This window comes from Pristis pectinata, chromosome 40, assembly GCF_009764475.1.
Source record: "Pristis pectinata isolate sPriPec2 chromosome 40, sPriPec2.1.pri, whole genome shotgun sequence".
Lineage (NCBI taxonomy): Eukaryota > Metazoa > Chordata > Chondrichthyes > Rhinopristiformes > Pristidae > Pristis > Pristis pectinata.
Genome location: NC_067443.1, coordinates 7,563,735 through 7,583,216, shown reverse-complemented (window position 1 = coordinate 7,583,216; position 19,482 = coordinate 7,563,735). Strand labels below are relative to the sequence as shown.

Sequence of the window (19,482 nt, the reverse complement as noted above, 5' to 3'; positions counted from 1 at the left end):
CAGGATATTGCCTGGGATGAAGCATTTCAGTTGCAGAGAGAGAGACCGGACTGGTTTGTTTCCCTTGGAGCAAAGGATATTGTGGGGGGGCCTGACTGAGTTATGAAGGGTATATTTTTTGTTTTGAATAGCAGGGGTTACATTTGCTAATCTGCACTCTGCAGGAACTGTTCCATAATCCATAGGAAGATGACGTACATTGAGTCCACCTTGCTCGCAGCTACCTCTTGGTGCTCTGGGATATAGGTTATTAGGGTCCAGGGATTTATCAGCTTTCAGTGCTATTAATTTCACCAGCAGTAAATTTGTGTTTTAAATTTCCTTTCACTCCTTTTCATTAGAGTCATGGTTCCCTCGCACTTCTGGGAAGATACTCGCATCCTCTTCTGTGAAATCAGAACCAAAAATATTTGCTTAATTACTTCCCAATGTATTTGTTCCCCATTATAAATTTTCCTGGTTTTGATTGTGAGAGACCTACATTTATCTTCACTAATCTTTCCACATTCTTTCAGTCAGCTTTTATGTTCCTCTCATACTGTATTTTTGCTCTTAATCAAAGTCTTGGACCTTTCCTGCTGAACACCTACCAGCTCTCAGTACAGCCATGGAGGTGTACAGCAGTGAAACAGGCCATTCAGTCCACCAGATCCACACTGCCCAGTGGGCACACACTGCACTGATACTTTCTCCCAGTACTTGGCCCACATCCTTCCATGACTGAATGATTCAACCACTCTCTCCAGCAGTGTATTCCAGGCACTCACCACTCTCTGGGTGAAAAAGGCCACCCCACCCCCTCAAATCTTTTCTCCCTTATCCCAAATCTGTGTCCTCTTGTTCTGTCTACATTTGATATGGGAAAGTTTTCTGCAGTCTACCCTACCGATACCCCTCAATCACATCTATTCTTAACCTCCTCCACTCCAGGGAGAACAGACCCAGCCTCTCCTCATAATGGAAGCACTCCATCCCACGCAACATCCTGGTGAATCTCCTCTGCACCCTCTCTAGTGCCATCAATTCCTTCCCATCATGTGGTGACCAGAACTGCATGCAGTACTCCAGTTGTAGCCTAACAAAAGTTTTGTATAGTGGAGCATAGCCTTCTTGCTTTTATATTCCATGCACCATAATGAAGGCCTGTATCCCATGTACCTTCCTAACCACATTATCTACCTGCACTGCCACCTTCAAGGATCTCAGACTTGTGCTTCAGGGTCCCTCTGTTCCTCAATACTCCCCAAGACCTTACTATTCATGTCCTAGCCTCATTAGTGCTCCCAAAATGTATGACATATCTGGATTAAACTCCATCTGCCATTTCCCAGTCCATTTCACCAACACATCAACATCACCCTGGAGCCGAAGACTACCCTACGCACCATCCAGGACTCTGCCAATCTTTGTGCATCATCTGCAATCTTACTGATCATATCTCCTAAATCCACATCTGGATCATTCACATACATTACAAACAGCACACATCCCAGCACCAATTCCCGAGGGACATCACGAGTAGCATGCATCTAAATCACTCAAACAACCCTCTACTATCACCCTGCCTCCTATTGTCAAATTGCCCTGGACCAATCTTTTGGACCAGTGTCCCATATAGAACTGCGGCAAAAGTCCTACTGAAGTCCCTGGAAACTGCATGTCCTACACTCCCTCATTGTTACACTTGGTTACCCCTTTGAAAGGTTCAGTCAGATTGGTTAGTCAGGATCTGCTCTTGACAAAGCCACGTTAGCAATTTTGGATTAGACCCTATTGTTCCAGGTGATCATTAATCTTGTCCCTCAGAATTTTCTGCAATAACTTCCTTACTACGGATGTGAGACTCACAGGTCTATAATTAACTGGCTTTTCCCTGCTGTCCTTCTTGAGAAGCGGGACCTTTGATGTCCTCCAGTCAACAGGAGCCACACTTGTGGTCAGTAAGGATTTAATAATCTCAGTTAAATCCCCAGCAATTTCTTCCCTTGCCTCCCACAGCAGCCAGGGATATCAATGCTCAGTCTTTTCTGGCAGCTTTATACACCTCCTTCTTTGGATCCAATACTATCCTTAACTTGGAAACACAAGAGACTGCAGATGCTGGAATCCAGAGCAAAAAACAAAATACTGGGGGATCTCAGGTCAGGCAGCATCTGTGGAAGGAAATGGACAGTCGACGTGTCGGGTTGAGACCCTTCATCAGTCTAGAATGACCTGCTGAGTTCCCCCAGCATTTGTTTTTTTTAAAACTATCTTTAACTCCTTTTGTTAGCCATGGTTGGGTTACTTTTCCTGTATGTTTTTGCTTCAGATAGTAATTTAACTATTATAGTTCCTACATTGAAGGAGAAAAACACGATGATGCTGGAGGAAGTCAGCAGACCAGGCAGCATCCATGGAGAAAAGCAGGTGGTCAATGTTTCGGGTCAGGGCCCTTCTTCAGGACTGAAGATAGGAAAAGGGGAAGCCCGATATATAGGAGGGAAAAGCAGAGCAGTGATAGGTGGACAAAAGAGGGGAAGGCACAAGGTGGTGATAGGTAGATGCAGGTAAGAGATAGTGATAGGCAGGTGTGGGGGAGGAGGGGAGAGCAGATCCAGAGGATGGGTCAAAGGAGGGAAGGAAAAAAGATAGAAAAAAGATAGGCTGGGAATGGGAAGAATTATGGTGGGGGTGGTGGGGGTGTGGGGAGGGAGGGAGGGAGGGAGGGAGGATTACTTAGTGGGAGAATTCAATGATCATGCTGTTCCTACATTCATTCCTTATGTGACACCATTGCTTGTCCACTGTCATGCCTTACAATGAAGCCCTTCAATCTTTCACAATCATACATTTGTGCTTTCCTTCGTTAAAATCTAGGACCCCATTTCAAATTGTTGCAGCACTTTCCAACCCGGATGAAAGAATTGGACCGTGTTACCGACACTCTTCCCCGAGGCACCCCACACAAGGTTATCAACTAACTCCTTATTACACAGGACCCGGTCTGTGATAGCCCATCCCAGAGCTGGTTCCACAATGTACTGGTCAAAAAACCTCACACTCCGGGAATTTTTCTTCCACAGTATTCCTGCCAATTTATTTTGGCCAGTCCACATGTAGTTTAAAGCTACCCATTAATAAGTGGTACCTTGTTTACATGTTTCCCTGATTTAATTCCACCCTTCGTTACCATTACAGCAGCAGTCAGATTATAGAAATGATTGGGGTGATGTTGAAATAGTCTTGTTGGAAATTTTACTGAGAAGGCAGACGGGAAGTTCACAGGCCTGTGCTCCGATCTCCAGAGCAGGACTTGAATCCAAAACCTCGGGAGCTACAAGTGCTGCTCACCAAGCCTCGGCCAGCACGGGGCAAAGGCAGCGCCCTGCCTTTGAGCAGAAGTCAGTCAAGTGCACAGCGAGGTCACAACCTCTGCACTTAACTCCAGTCAGCCAGAGCAGACACCACAGTTCACTGCACCTCCCACAGACACGAGGCTCATGCACAAAGGATGAATGAACAGCCCTCGAGAAAGGGTTAAGGGTCGCAACCCCTCCCCCAGTTGCCTCTTTTTACATTTGTTTTCACGTTACCCTGGTGACTGCATGCTTGTCTGCTTCTGCAGTCAGCCAGGTTTCAGTCGGGAGCAGCAGATTCTCTTCTCCGACTGCCCAGTAAGTGGGCACACATTTAGTTCACTGAAAGCGGTGTCACAGGTGGACAGGGGGTGAAGAAGGTGTTTGGCATTCTGGCCTTTCATCAGTCAGGGCACTGAGTACAGAAGTTGGTAACATAGGAAGCATTGCAGTTACAAAACATTGGTAAGGCCACACTTGGAGTACTGTGCGCGGTTTTGGTCACCCTGTTAGAGGAAAGATGTTACTAATCTAGAAAGAGTGCAGAAAAGATTTACCAGGATGTTGCCTGGACTTGGGGGCCTGAGTTACAGGGAGAGGTTGCGTAGACCAGGACTTTATTCTCTGGATTGAGGGGTGACCTGAGTTACAAGGAGAGGTTGCATAGACCAGGACTTTATTCTCTGGATTGAGGGGTGACCTGATAAGAGGTATATTAGACAGGGTGAAAGCAGTCTTTTTCCCCCATGGAGGGGGTGCTAAAAACAAGAGGGCATAGGTTTAAGATCAGAAGCAAGAGATTTAAAAGGGACATCAGGGGCAGTTTCTTCACACAAAGGGTGGTGCATATTTGGAATGAGCCGCCAGAAATAGTGATTGAGGAGGGCACATTAGCAACGTTTAAAAGCCATCTGGATAAGTCCATGGATAGGAGAGGTTTAGAGGGCTCTGGGCCAAACGCAGGCAGATGGGACAGCTCACTGGGCAACACAGTCAGCAGGGATGAGTTGGACTGAAGGGCCTGCTTCCGTGATGTATGACTCGGTATTCCCACTGAAAAAGTTTCCTTGGAGAATGGGATTTTATTTTCCCCAGAGATCAAGGTTCAGCCATGCAGCTGGGGAGGGTTCCCCGCTCTGTTCCAGCAATCTTGGCCCCCAACCCTGAATTACCAAGGCCCCAAGCTGACCCTTTCCATGTTCCCTTGTCATCTACTCTGAAGTCCATTGTAAAGCACGCAAGAAATCAGAACAGGAGACCTGGGTTGAAGTCTCTGCCCCAGAGAGGGTGGTAGAGGCCAGATTAGAAGTATTTAAGGTGGAGGTAGATGAATATTTGAAAGATCGAGGGTAATGGGGAACTGGCGCAGAAGAAGAGTTGAGGCCAGCGTAGACCAGCCGTGAATGTATTGTTGGAGGGGCAGGTTTGAGGGGGGGCTGGTGGCCTATTTTTGCTCCAGTTCTTGGCTAAACCTTTTTACTTCAACCCCACTCTCCCTTTGAGACTCCAAAAATCCATTCACCCCACAGGCCAAGGAGACAGCCACAGGAGGAAAGGAGCAATGGGGTGGTACCTAATTGGTAAATTGGTTTGTTATCGTCACATGTACAGAGGTACAATGAAAAACTTTTTACTTGCCATCCATACAAATCATTTCATTACAACAATGCATGAGGTAGTACAAGGGAAAACAATAGCAGAATGCAGAATAAAGTGTTACAGTTACAGAGAAAGTGCAGTGCAGGCAGACAATAATGTGCAAGGGCCACAACGAGGTAGATTGTGAGGTCAAGAGTCCATCTCATCGTACTAGGGGACTGTTCAATAGTCTTATAACAGTGGGATAGAAGCTGTCCTTGAGCCTGGTGGTATGTGCTTTTGGGGGGTGGTGGGGGTAGAACAATACAAAAGCCTGCAAGCACATACACCAGGCTCATGGACAACTTCTATCTCGCTGTGATAAGACTAATGAATGGTCCCCTAGTACGGCAAAATGGACTCTTGACTCAAGACAGCATTTGGAAAACAGGGAAGGGACTATTTAAACTGTGCAGGTGGAATTTTCTTAGATATAAAAGCAAATTCAGGTCAGGTAGAGTTACTTACTTGAGGATTTTTACGTTCCAGTCGTATAAGCTGTCGTTGACAAGTTCAACTGCATAGTTTCCTAATGGGGAAAAGGATAACCAAATCATCACTCTGCACCAAAAGTTGTCCAAACTCAACACTGGCTTTCACCAGCAAGTTACACCACTCCCTGCATCGTCAGCCCTCCTGTGGAGGGCAGGCTCCACTGGTATCCGCGTGGGAAGAGCGAGAAGGCTTTCAACGAATAATTTACTGTGATCCAGAGCGCCGTGCCTGAAAAGATAACGGAACAAAGGGCAGACAAGTGGTGGGGAAAGAGTGCTGGGTGGGGGAGGGGCATGGGAATCAATTGAGGGCATTTCCAATGAGCCAGCACCAGCACAATGAACCAAATGGCCTCCTCCTGCCTTGATTCTGTGACTGGATGAAATGGAGATCAGATTTGGCACAGCACCTCCTGGTTACATCACCTGTCATCCAGAATGGGAGACTGTGAACCCCAGCAAGTACTGCTGTCTTGCAGGAACAGAGTGGTTGATGGAGGCAGAATTTTACGTACATCCCTGATTTTTGAGAAGCCAAGAGCCAACTGCAGTGGTGGGTGTGGAGTCACTTATAGGCTAGACCAGAGACACAAGAGACTGCATATGCTGGAATCTGGAGCAACAGAAACTGCGGGAGGAACTCAGCGGGTTGGGCAGCATCTGTGGAGGGAAATGGACAGTCAATGTTTCGGGTTGAGACCCTTCATCTGGATTGGATCATCTGAACCTGGAGTCCAGATGAAGGGTCTCGACTCAAAATGTCGACTGTCCATTTCCCTCCACAGATGCTCCCTGACCCGCTGAGATCCCCCCCAAGGATGGCAGAGTTCCTTCTGCAGAGGCATCAGCAAACCAGAGGGTTTCTTTGACAATCAGGTAGCTTCATGATTTAGATTTATTTCATTAATGTGTAAATGCCCCATGATTTTAACACACATCCGATGAATGGCCTGGTATTCTGGATACTATGACTTAACCACTTTGCCCCTAAACCATACCGATAGCACCATAAGATACAGATGATACCCAAGTTCTAAATCACTCAAATAACACACTATTCATCTTACCTGCTTTAAAACTCTCTGATCGGTAAATATCCCTGAGCTCTTTCATAAGCCGGTCGGTGGCCTGAACAGACCCTGACACTGCCCCCTGCAAAACAACGAGCAGACCATCAGCTGCAGCAGTAGAACACAAGAAAATAGCAGGAGTAGGCCACTCGGCCCCTCAAGCCTGCCCTGCCATTCAATATGATCATGGCTGGCCTCAACTCCCCTTCTGTGCCAGTTCCCCAAAACCGTCAATTCCCTGATACCTCAAATACCTCCACCTTAAATACTTCTAATGACGCAGCCTTCACAAACCTCTGGGGTAGAATAAGAGCACAAGGGGGTAGCAATGACCGATAAAGTCTTGTTATTTACTTTTTGGGACCTGGCAAGAAAGGTCAACACCTTGTGTTCAGTTTTGGTCACCCTGCTTTAGGAGAGATACCATTAAGCTGGAAAGAGTACAGAAAAGATTTGAGGATGTTGCCAGGACTCGAGGGACTGAGTTGTGGAGAGAGGCTGAGCAGGCTAGGAGTTTATTCCTTGGTGCGCAGGAGACTGAGGGGTGAGAGTACAAAAATCAGGGAGGCATAGATAGAGTGAATGTGCAGTCTTTTCCCCCAGGGTTGGGGAATCAAGAACTGGAGGGTAAAGGTTTAAGGTGAGAGGGGAGAGATTTAATAGGAACCCGAGGGGCAACTTTTTCCACCCAGAGGGCGGTCCATCTGTGGAACAAGCTGCCAGAGGAAGTGGTTGAGGCAGGTACATTAACATCTAAAAGGCACTCGGACAGGTACACGCATAGAAAATGTTCAGAGGGATATGGGCCGAATGCAGACAAATGGGACCAGCTTGGATGGGCATCATGGTCAGCATGGACCAGTTGGGCCGAAGGGCCTGTTTCCAAGCTGTGTGACATGTTGCCCATTTTCAATTGCCCTTGAGAAGGTGACAATGAGCCACCCTCTTGCAGCGCTTCTGAAGGTGCCCCCACAGTGGTGTTGAGGAGGGAATTGCGGGATTTAGACCCAGTGACTGTGAAGGACAGGTGATATATTTCCAAGTCAGGTTGGGAGGGGAAGCTGCAGGTAGTGGTGTTCACGTGCACCTGGTGGGAGAGGTGCTGTCAGAACAGCACAGGTGAGTAACTGCAGTGCATCTTGAGGGCGATTCATACTGCTGTCAGTAGTTTAGGCTGGTTGATGGGGGTACTGAGCAAGCTGCTTTGTCCTGGGTTGTGTTGAGCTCATTGAAAATTCCTGGCACTGCACTCATCCAGGCAAGCAGACAGTATTCCCTCACACTCCTGACATCCATCTATGCTTTGCTTTAAAGTGTTGAAACATATCACATTGGAGCATAATTCAGACGAGTATTTGACACTCAGCCACACAAGAAATTGTGGGATGATCATTTGAAAAGGAAGATCGTAAATTGTGCTCAAGAGAGAGGCAGAAGGGTTCCACACTCGGGGAAGGATCCCAGGTGTAGAACCCAGGCAACTGGAGCATAGGGAGAGCGTTAGTAGGACCAGGTCGCTCAAGCCTGCTTTGCATTTCAAGATCCTGGTCCGCAGATCCACATGATCCAATAACCCATTGATCCCAACCTTACATACACACAACTGAGCTCTGCTTGCCGCACCATAGGAAAGCTTTGATTGCACTGGAGAGGCTCCAGAGGATGCCGCCTGGATTGGAGCACTTACAAGGAGAGATTGGACGGGCTGGGCTTGTTTCCCCTCGTGGAGGAGACTGAGGGGTGACCTGACAAAGCTAGACAAGATTATCAGGGGCGATAGATGGGCAGGTAGCAAGAATCTTTCTCCTTGTGATGGGGGTGTCTAAAACAAGAGGGCATAGGCGTGAGGTGAGAGATAGGTTTAGAAGGAAATCAGAGGAGGAGTTTGGTCAGAGAATGGTTGGAATCTGGAACGCACTGCCCGAGGACATGGTGGAGGCAGGTCCTCCACCATGTGTTTAAGAAGCATCTAGACGAGCAAAGACCAACCCAGAATACATCCTTATAAATGTTTGCACGATGTCCAATCCTGCAGAACACAATTGGACAGCACAGTGGTGCAGCTCATGGAGCTGCTACCTCACAGCTCCAGTGACCCCGGTTCGATCCCGACCTCAGGTGCTGCCTGTGTGGAGTCTGCATGTTCTCCCCGTAACCACGTGGGTTTCCCCTGGGTGCTCCAGTTTCCACCCACATCCCAAAGACGTGTGGGTCGGTGGGTTAATTGGCCACTGGAATTGCCACTAACGTAGGTGGGTAGTGGGAGGATCTGGGGGAAGTTGACGGGAATGTGGGGAGAACAAAATGGGGCCAGTGTAAATGAATGCTTTACGGCCAGCGGGCTGAAGGATTTATTGCCAAGTCATACGTCTATGAATCTATGACAACTGTGGCCAAGCCAGTGTTGTGTTTTATAACCTGCATCTTAACATTCCATGGATCGAATTAGTGTTCTGCAGCCCTTGTCACTCAGCCTAGGGTCTGTGCTGATTGGGCTGCATAGGGTGGAGAGCTTTTCTTCCCCCCCTCTCACCCCCCAAGATTCTCCAGCTGGAATAAGCAGCCTCTGGCATTGTCTGCTACCCTCTCGTCCTTCAAAACTCCTGTGACTCTCAGACAGTCTGCCTCAACCCAGTAATCAGTCCGGTGCATCCGTGCTGCTCTTGTATTTAATCATGGCATAGAAGGCCATTTGGCCCATCGAGTCCTTGCTGGCTCTCACATTAATTCCTGCCTGGATTAGAGGGCATGTGCTGTAAGGAGAGGTTGGACAAACTTGGGTTTTCTTCTCTGGAGCAGCGGAGGCTGAGGGAAGACCCGATAGGAGTTTATAAAATTATGAGAGGCATAGATAGAGTAGACAGCCAATATCTTTGCCCCCTAGGGTCGAAATATCTAATACTAGAAAGCAGGCGAGAGTGGATAAATTCAAAGGAGATGTACGGGGCAAGTTTTTTTTTGAAAGAAAAAACAGTGGTAGGTGCCTGGAATGCACTGCCAGGGATGGTCTTGGAGGCAAACACAATAGAGGTGTTTAAGAGGCTCTTAAATAGGCATGCAGATGTGCAGAGAATGGAGGGACGTGGACATTGTGTAGGCAGAAGGGATTCATTTAGTTAGGTATTTAATTATTAGTTTAATTAGTCTGGCCCAACATGATGGGCTGAAGGACCTGTTCCTGTGTTGTACCGTTGTATGTTCATTCCTCCACGTTGTGCTGTAGCCAATTCTCTCTCACACATTCATCAGCTCCATCCCGATTCTCCTGGTACCCACCTACACTAGGGGTAATCTACAGTAACCAATTAACCAGGAAGTTTGAGGCGTGGGATCCGGTTGGAGGTGGTGTGGGAAACATGGAGAATGTGCAAACACCACACAGACAACACTGGAGGTCAGGATTGAACCTGGATCCCAGGAGCTGTGAAGCAGCAGCACTACCTGCTGATCCACTGTCTGCCCCACTTTTAGAACAGCACTGGGTACCTCGGAAATTGGCTTCTGCCTGCCCAGCCCCCAGGGTCTCGCTGGATTCAGGGCACCAAGTAAGTGGACCACCCCTCACCCACCACAAGGATGCTTGCACAGGAGAAACAGCCACTAGAGTCAGAGGAACAGTTATCTCCCCACCTCAATCCCAAGCTCAGGGACCTGGAAACCACGCACCAAATCCCAAGACCTCCCAACTCAGCTGGAGATGGGCCCTGGGATCTTGCTGTGCCACAGGACAGAGTACTATGTGGGTTTAAACACTTCTTGCATATCACAAACAAACCGAGCGGGTGGTACACGGTAACTCGGACAATTAGCGTCCCCTACAGACACGTACATTTAGGTAATCTTGCCTCTGGTTCTTTTTGATTTTCTCCAATATAGCCAGGTTTTCCTTTCCGATCCCCTCGTCCTCTGATTTCTTGCCCTCTGCCGGCTCTTCCTCCTTCATTTCATAATGGTCCAGGTCCTCGTTGTCCTGAAGGGGCACACAAAGAGACTGAACTAGGGTTGTGACAGTACAGAGCAGCATTACTCCCAGCAGGCAGCAGCAAGACTACAGGACATGGCTTTAAGTGACAGGGGGGAAAGTTTAAAGGAGATGTGCGGGGTAAGGTTTTTTACTTTAGTTGTTTATTTATACACACGAGCCTGGAACAGGCTACCAGGTGGAAGCAGATTCGATAGTGGCGTTTGAGACATTTAGACAGGAAGATGAACAGACAGGGAATGTAGGGATCAAGTGCAGGCAGATAGAACAGAACAGTACAGCACAGGAACAGGCCCTTCGGCCCACGATATTGTGCCAAACTGGTTGAGCTAATAACCCCTTTTGCCTGCACATGGTCCACATCCCTCCATTCCCTGCATATCCACGCGCCTATCCAAGAGCCTCTTGAACCCCTCCATCGTATCTGCCTCCACCACCCCTGCCAGCACATTCCAGGCACCCACCACTGTGTAAAGAAAAACTTGCTCTGCACATCTCCTTTGAACTCTCCCCTCCTCACCTTAAATGCAAGCCCTCTAGTATTGGACATTTCGACCCCCAGAGAAAGAGTGGCTGTCTACCCTATCTATGCCTTCATAATTTTATAAACTTCCATCAGGTCTCCCCTCTGTCTCCACGGTTAGGCAAGAGGTTTAGTTTAATTTGGCATCATGGTCATAGCATCATACAGCACGGAAACAGGTAAACCCGTCCATGCCAACCAAGATTCCCATCTTAACATTTGCCTGTATTTGGCCCACATCCCTCTAAACCTTTCCTATCCATGGATGTGTCCAAGTGTCTTTTATCAATGTTGTCAATGTTCCTGCCTCAACCACTTCTTCTGGCAGCTCATTCCATATATTGACCACTCTGAGTAAAAGATGTTGCCCCTCAGGTTCCTATTAAATCTCTTACCTTAAACCTATGCCCTCTAGTTCTTGATTCCCCAACCCTGGGAAAAAGACTGCGTGCATTCACCCTATCTATGCCCCTCACAGACATTGTGGGCCGAAGGGCCTGTCCTATGCTGTTCCATGTCCTATGCAAGACCAGCCATTTGACCAGCAACGTTCTGCCAGACCCACACTAGCCTCCGTTCCCCTCTCCTCTGCCTCATCTTTCTACAGCTATATCACGTTTATCCAGCTCCCCTTTAAATCCTTTTCTCCGCAACCATTCCACATTCCCATTCTCCAAGAAACCTGGGAATTTTTGATTGGATCGATCAGGGACAGTCTTGTACCGACAGCCCCTAGCTTTACAACAGTACAACTTCCACCCCACGTGATAGAGCGATTTTCTGTAGCTTTCAGCCAAGATTAAATTCTGGGATCTGCACATCATGGGCAAGGCCAGCATTTATTGCCCGTTTCCTAAATGCCCTGGGGAAGGTGCAGGGCTTGAGCTGCCGTCTTGAACTGCTGCAGTCCTTCTGGTGAAGGTGCTGTTGGGGATGTTTTAGACCCAACAAATGAGGATGGTGCACAACTTGGAGGGGAACCTGCCTCTGGTGTTCCATGCCTCTGCTGCCTTAGCCATCGGTGGTAGAGGTCGTGAGCTTGGTACTTGCTGTAGGAATAGCCTGGGGAAGTAACCAGTGTATTTTCTTGATGGTACACACCGAAGCCACTGTGGTGGGGGGACTGAACGGTTAGGGTGATGGGTGGGGTACAAATCACACAGCTTTCTTCGGGTTCACTTCAACAACAACCATCGACAGCGATTCAACCCCTTTTAAACTCTCCTTCCCAGAAGGTGCAGAAGAGGTTCACCAGGATGCTGCTCGGATTAGAGGGCAGGTGCTAAAGGAGAGGTTGAACAAATTTGGGTTGTTTTCTCTCGAGCAGCAGAGGTTGAGGGGAGACCTGATAGAAGTTTATAAGATTATGAGAGGCATGGATAGAGTAGACAGCTGGTACTATTTTCCCCAAGTGTCAAAATGTCTACTACTAGAGGGCATGCATTTAAGGTGGGGGTGGAAATGTTTAAAAGGAGATGTGTGGGGCAATTTTTTTTCCTTTTACACAAGAGAGCAGTGGGTGCCTGGAATGTGCTGCCAGGGGTGGTGGTGGTGGAGGTAGATATGATAAAGGCATTTAAGAGGCTCTTAGATAGGCACATGAATGTACAGAGAATGGAGGGAGATGGACATTGTGTAGGCAGAAGGAATTAGTTAGGCATTTAATTCCTAGTTTACTTAGTTTGGCAAAACTCAGTGGAAGGGCCTGTTCCTGCACTGTACTGTTCTATATTTCTACACCACAGCTTCACAGACCAATCCACTTGGGGGTCAAGGTGGCGATGGGAGGGGTCAATCAAGGCACCTCTGAACCATCTCCCTCTCCTGCCCACCCCCCCACCATGGGAATAAGGACGGGCAGTCAGCGACCTCACCTCTGCCATCTCCTCGTCCTCCTCCTCAGATGTCACGTCATCCCGTGTGCTCTGCAAGAGAGAGGGAGAACCTCAGCTAGCTCCGCAGTCAGACACGCACGCCACCCCTGTCTATAATGGGCAAATGTCCATCTTCACCCCCACCTTAACCTGTGCCGGTACAAGTCAGGAACGCCAGACGTCAGCCACCCCAATCTCCTCCTGTCCGTCAGGGGCACAACAGGACACGAGTTTTAAGGGAATAAAGTATGGTAGCAAGAGGAGGAATTTCTCCCCCCTCTTCAGTCCTTCACCGTCTGCTTCCCACGGGCACATACGCTTGAGCTTCTTGCTGCTGCCGTCTGCCTGAAGCAATTCTGTCACACAACCAGGTCACTGGTGCCAGCGGGTGGGCAGGATAGGACGAGAACACGGTGAGAGCGAGCCATCGCTCCTTATCATCCCAGGCTGCACACTCTGGGAACCTGCCCCACCTGTTGGGGATGTTAAACTCCACACCCATCCACCTGTCAGGAGGAGCAGGGCGCTCTCCCCAGTGCCTTGGTCAACATCTGTCCACCAGCTGGTCACCATCACATCGCCGCCTTTCAGCAACCTCGCTGTGTGGTGCGGGACTCGACCCATCACGACAACATCTCGGCTCAAAGAAGGTCAAGTCCCGGAGCACCAACCTGCCCGTCTTCTGCAGGCCACTCGACCCCTCTCCCCACCAGCAGCAATCGAACTCTACCACCTTCCAACTACCTGTTCCGTTGGCAGTGGCTGATCCAACATCTCCACGTCCGGGTGCTGCGGGAGGTTGTAAAGTTTGCACAGGTCGGATATTATTCGCTTTAAGTGTTGAAGGAGCTGCCAGAGAGAAAGGGAGGGAATCACTGCTCAATGATAGTGCCAGGGGCCATTCAGCCCATCATAGCTGTGCCAGATAGATTTTAAGAATATTCCCAAATCTCAGATGGTCCATATGTCCTCCTACTTTGGCAAATGGTTAAAGGCATGCAGAATTTTTTGTTTATCGTCTGGACTTAACTTACCCTTAGCCTTATGTACAAGACATTGGCAAGACTGCATTTGGAGTGTTGTGTATGGTTTTGGTCATCCTGTTTATAGGGCAGTCATCGTTAAGCTGGAACGAGGGCAGAGAAGGTGTATACGAATGTTGCTAGGGAGGTCCTGAGTTATAAGGAGCGGCTGGGTAGACTAGAACTTCATTCCATGCAGTGTAGGAGACTGAGGAGTGACCTTGCAGGTTTATATATCATAAGGGGCATAGATAGGGTGAATGCATCTTCCACCCCCCCCCCCCCCCCCCCACAGAAAGGGAATCAACAACTAGGAGGCCATAGGTTTAAGGTGAGAGGGAAAAGATTTAAAGGAGACCCAAGGGGCAACTTCTTTACAGATGGTGGTCCGTACATGGAACGAGCTGCCAGACGAAGTGGGTGAGGCAGGTACAATAACAACATTTAAAAGACACTTGGACAGGTACATGGATAGGAAAGGCTTAGAGGGATATGGGCCAAATCCGAGCAAATGGGACTAACTTAGATGGACATCTTGGTCGGCATGGACGAGTTGGGCCGAAGGGCCTGTTTCCGTGCTGTACTACTCTGACTTGAGTGAAAGACGAGGGCAAAGACAATACAAATCAGATCTCAAGCACCCTTCTCAGTGTGGCACAGCTGGTGGAGCTGCTGCCTCACAGCTCCGGTGACCCAGGTCCCACCCTGACCTTGGCTGCTGCCTCTGTGGGTCAGTCCACTCTATTCCTCTGGTTCCCTCCTCCCCTTACGTTCCAAAGATAATTAATTGGCCACTGTAGATCCCTCCCAACTTGTAGTGAGTGGTAGAATCTGAGATGAGTTGATGGGAATATGGGCAGAATGAAATGGGGTCAGCGTAGGACTGGTGCACAGGAACAGGCCCTTCAGACTACGGTGTCAGTGCTGACCATGATGCCAAGTTAAACAAAGCCTATATGCCTGCACATGATCCATATTCCTCCACTTCCTGCATGTTCATGTGCTTGTCCAGATGCCTCTTAAACACCACTATCATATCAGCTTCCACCACCACCCCTGGCAGCCCGTTCCAGGCACCCACCACTCTAAAAAAAAAATTACCCCACACATCTCCTTTAAAGTTCCCCCTCTCACCTTAAAGCCATGCCTTCTAGTATTTGACATTTCTACCCTGGGAAAAAAGACTGACTGTCTACTCTATCTGTGCCACTCATATTTTATAAACCTCTATCAGGTCTCCCCTCAGCCTCTGACACTCCAGAGAAAACAGTCCAAGTTTGTCCGACCTCTCCTTATAGCTCATGCCCTCTAATCCAGGTGGCATCCTGATGAACCTCTTCTGCACCCCTCTCCAAAGCCTCCCCATCCTTCCTGTAATGGGGCAACCAGAACTACACACAACACTCCAAGTGCAGTCTGAATACATTTTTTTTTAATATACAGCTACAGCATGACTTCCTTACTCAATACCCCTACCAATGAAAGCAAGTGTGCCATACACCATGCAGCTTTACAAAACTCTAGTTAGACCACACTTAGAGTACTGTGTTCAGTTCTGGTTGCCGCTTTATAGGAAGGATGTGGAGGCGTTGGAGAGGGTGCAGAGGAGATTTACCAGGATGCTGCCTGGATTAGGGCGTATGGAATATGAGCAAAGGCTTAAGGTGCTAGGGCTTTATTCACCGGAAAGGAGGAGGATGAGAGATGATAGAGGTATATAAAATATTGAGAGGAATAGATAGAGTAGACAGCCAGCACCTCCTTCCCAGGGCACCAATGCTCAAGACGAGAGGGCATGGCTTTAAGGTTATGGGTGGGAGGTTCAGGGGAGATGTCAGAGGGAGGTTTTTCACCCAGAGAGTGGTTGGTGCATGGAATGAGTTGCCTGGGGTGGTGGTGGAGGCAGATACATTGGACAGGTTCAAGAGATTGTTGGATAGGCACATGGAGGAATGTGAGATAGAGGGATATGCGGAAGGAAAGGGTTAGTTAGTGTGAGGGTGGTTTGATGGACGGCACAACATGGTGGGCTGAAGGGCCTGTTTTGTGCTCTATTGTTCTATGGTTTTGGTGCCACTGCATCCATTGCATAGCCACTTTCAGTGAACCATGGATTTGGACCCAAAGATCCCCCTGTACCTCAGCTCTATTAAGGGGCCTACCATTGACTGTATACTTCCTCCTTTCACTTGACCTCCCAAAGTGCAACACCTCACACTGCCCGGATTAAACTCCAGCTGCCACTTCTCTGCCCATATCTGTAACTGATCTATATCCTGCTATTTTCTTCGACAGTCCTTTGCACTATCCACAACGCCACCAATCTCGGTGCCATCCGCAGACTTGCTAATCCACCCATCGACATTTCCATCCAAATCGTTGATATATAATCACACACAACAGAGGTCCCAGCACCGATCCTTGCAGGACACCACTGGTCACAGACCTCCAGCCAGAATAGCAGCCTTCCACCTCTACTCTGTCTCCCCTGTGGGCGATGCAGTTCTGAATCCAAACTTGCAATCCACCCTGGATCCCTGCCTAAAGCCTCCCCATCCTTCCTGTAATGGGGCAACCAGAACTACACACAATACTCCAAATGCAGTCTAAGCAAGGTTTTATACAGGTAAACAGGGGCTTGACGGTCAGTGCAGACTCGCTGAGCTGCAGTGCCAGTGCTGTAGGGTCCTGTATAATTGCACGTTCCAGGCACTCCATTGGAACGAGAAGTCAATCCCGTAAGATATTAAGGCAGATTAAGAACATAGATCCCAAGAGGCAGTTTGCTGGTCAGACACCAAAAATGAGGGGACAGGGTTGGAGGGCAAGGATTTAGGGTCGGAGTTGTACAGCACAGAAACAGGTCCAGCACGTCCATGCTGATCTTTTTGCCCATCTGCACCAATCCATTTGCCTGCATTCCAACTGTATTCTATGCCTTGCCTATTCAAGTGTCTGTCTAAATGCCTCTTAAACATAGTGATTGTACCTGATTCTACCACTTCCTCTGGCATCATGTTCCAGATATCAACCACTCTGTGTAAAATACTTTCCCCTCAAACCTCTCCAAAGCTCCTTCCTCTCACCTTAAACCTATGCCCTCTTGCTTTTGATATCCCTACCATGGGAAAGAAGATTCTCCCTCAATCTTATACACCTCTATCAGATCACTTGACCTCCTTTGCTCCAGGGAAAACAAGCCCAGCCTCCACAACAAGTCCTCCAATCCAGGCAACATCCTGGTGAATCAACTCTCTCTCGAGCACAACCACATCCTTCCTAGCCTGCACACAATACTCCAAGTGTGACCTGACCAGCATCTTCCAAAGTTGCGACATACTGCGCCAACTCAACCTGTAGCAACAAAATCTCCTGGAGGAACTCAGCGGGTCGAGCAACATCTGTGGGAGGAGGAGGAGGAGGAATTTCATTTGGAAGCAGTTCCACCAACTGCACATCCAGACTCTGACAGTCTCTGGAGCAGAGGCAACGGTCTCCTAATTACACCTGTCCAAATTATTCACTGGGTGGTTAACTTACAACAGCCTTGATTGGTTTACAGAACAGTGCTGTTCTTGGGCCTCACCATTAGTGTTGCGTTCAAAAGCCCTGCGATGGGAACTTCTGAAATAGGAGAGGCCATTCAGCCCCTTGAGATTGCTCTGCCCGTCAATAAAATCCCAATTAGCAAACAATCTCTCTCAACCTCCAATATCCTCCCCCATCCAAGCACCTCTGGGGCAAAGAAGTCCCAAGATTCATGCAACTTATTGAAGAAATTTCTCATCTGTCTAAAATAGTTGACCCCTTATTTACAGATCCCTAATTTTAAACCCTATTTTGGGGGGGGCGGAAAAGCAGCCTCTCAGCACCTCTTCTGTCCATCCCTCCCAATGTACATCTCAATGAGATCACCTCCCGTTTCTTCCAGACTCCAGCGAGTCAGAGCTTGTAAACAGACCTTTCAGCACACTGTCCACGCCAACCACCAAGCCCCCATTTACACCGAACCCTTTGGAAACCGCCCTGCACTTCCACATTCCACCACTCAGCCACGCACTATGGGCAACTTACAGTGGCACATTTGTCCCATCACAGCAGCTCCCTCCTGGAACCCCCCCTTGTGGATCTACTGTTGGGTGGCACATTCCTCAGCCACCTGCAAGAACATTGAACGGACACTCCTGGTCGATGATCTCAGAGAAAGAACCCCCACCTCCCTACCCCTCTTGGATTTACCCTCACTACTGACCTTTTAAGGAATGCACTATGCTTGTAGATCCAACAACTCTCAGGCAGCTCAGCACCATCCAGGATAAAGCAGCACCCTCGATCAGCACCCTGAACACTCCCCCCTTCCACCTCCGGCAGACCACAGCTAGTCCAGACCATCTACAAACGTACCACAGTTACTCACCCAGGCTACTCTGACAGTACCTCCCAAACCCTCGCAAGGGCATTAGGTGCAGGGGAACACCATCAGTTTGCACAAGTTCCCAGCTTGGGAATATACCCTGATCATTATCATTGGGTCCAAATCTTGGAACTCCCCTTCCCAGCAGCACGGTAGGAACCCCTTCACCAGAGGGACTGCAGTGGTTCAAGGTAACTCATCATTTCTTTCTCAGGAAGTGCATGGCAATTAATGCAACAAAAATAATAATTTTAAAAAATTAGCCTGTGTTTTGATCGCACATTAAATGGGCCAGGAATCCCCTAGGGACTGAAACAGATTTCCATGCTAGTTTCTGCAATTTTCCCCAAATATTTCCAAAACCCTGCTGGTGCATTCTGCTAGGAAGCCATGAAGGGCCGATTAAGTACCTAAATCCAGGGGGATACCCAGAGAGCTGGGGTGGTTCTTCCCAGTTGTCTCCCTCCCACTTGCTCCCCCGCCCACAGACTCACCAGGGTGCTGCCTTTCTTTAGGTCAACGAGTCGCTCTAGCACTGCGGCCAGGTTTGGGTCATCTGATTCGACGAACCATATGGGTGGCACCGAGGGATAGGATTCCTGGAAAGAAGATTGGAAGCACGGTCAGATCAAGAACCCAGCCGTTAACCGCAGTCTGTCCTGCGTTCCCTTGTTCCCCCACCCCATTCCCCAGCAGGGAATCAGGTCCAGAACCCCAACTCTCCCAAAGCTGGAGAGCACAATCCATCCCAAACACAAGGCCCCTACACTGTTACCCAGCACGGCAAAGCAAGAGAGTGAAGTGGTCAAACATTCAGTGGTGGTCAGATTAGACGGAGGGGGACTCCATCTGGGCTCAGTCAGCATTGGGCTGGCAATTGGGTCTGGTGGGTGCTGAGCAAGCCACAGCTCCCCACTTTCCTAGTGTTTGCTTCTGCCTGGCCGCAGACTCCCACAGTCGAACAGCCCACGTTGGGGAACTCCTCCAAGGTTCAGCGAGCATTACCTCAGGGCCAAGCTCAGGTTGGGGTTGAGGGGGGCACATTAGCAACACCTCACAAACCATCTAGACAAGTACATAGACAGGAGAGGTTTAGTGGGCTCTGGACCAAACACTGGGAGATGGGA

General features: G+C 48.8%; 1 protein-coding gene across 2 annotated transcripts in view; it reads right to left on the bottom strand.

The window, feature by feature from the left end:
• Positions 1 to 19,482, bottom strand: part of LOC127587489 (ubiquitin-conjugating enzyme E2 Q1) — a 47,298-nt gene that overhangs the window by 10,656 nt on the left and 17,160 nt on the right. For both annotated transcript variants that reach the window (XM_052045846.1, XM_052045845.1), the window contains exons 2-7: positions 18,850 to 18,954; positions 13,664 to 13,768; positions 12,920 to 12,970; positions 10,370 to 10,510; positions 6,538 to 6,622; positions 5,445 to 5,505 (exon numbers count right to left, since the gene is read on the bottom strand). In XM_052045846.1, the coding sequence (XP_051901806.1) occupies positions 5,445 to 5,505; positions 6,538 to 6,622; positions 10,370 to 10,510; positions 12,920 to 12,970; positions 13,664 to 13,768; positions 18,850 to 18,954 (548 nt within the window). The remainder of the gene's footprint in view (positions 1 to 5,444; positions 5,506 to 6,537; positions 6,623 to 10,369; positions 10,511 to 12,919; positions 12,971 to 13,663; positions 13,769 to 18,849; positions 18,955 to 19,482) is intronic.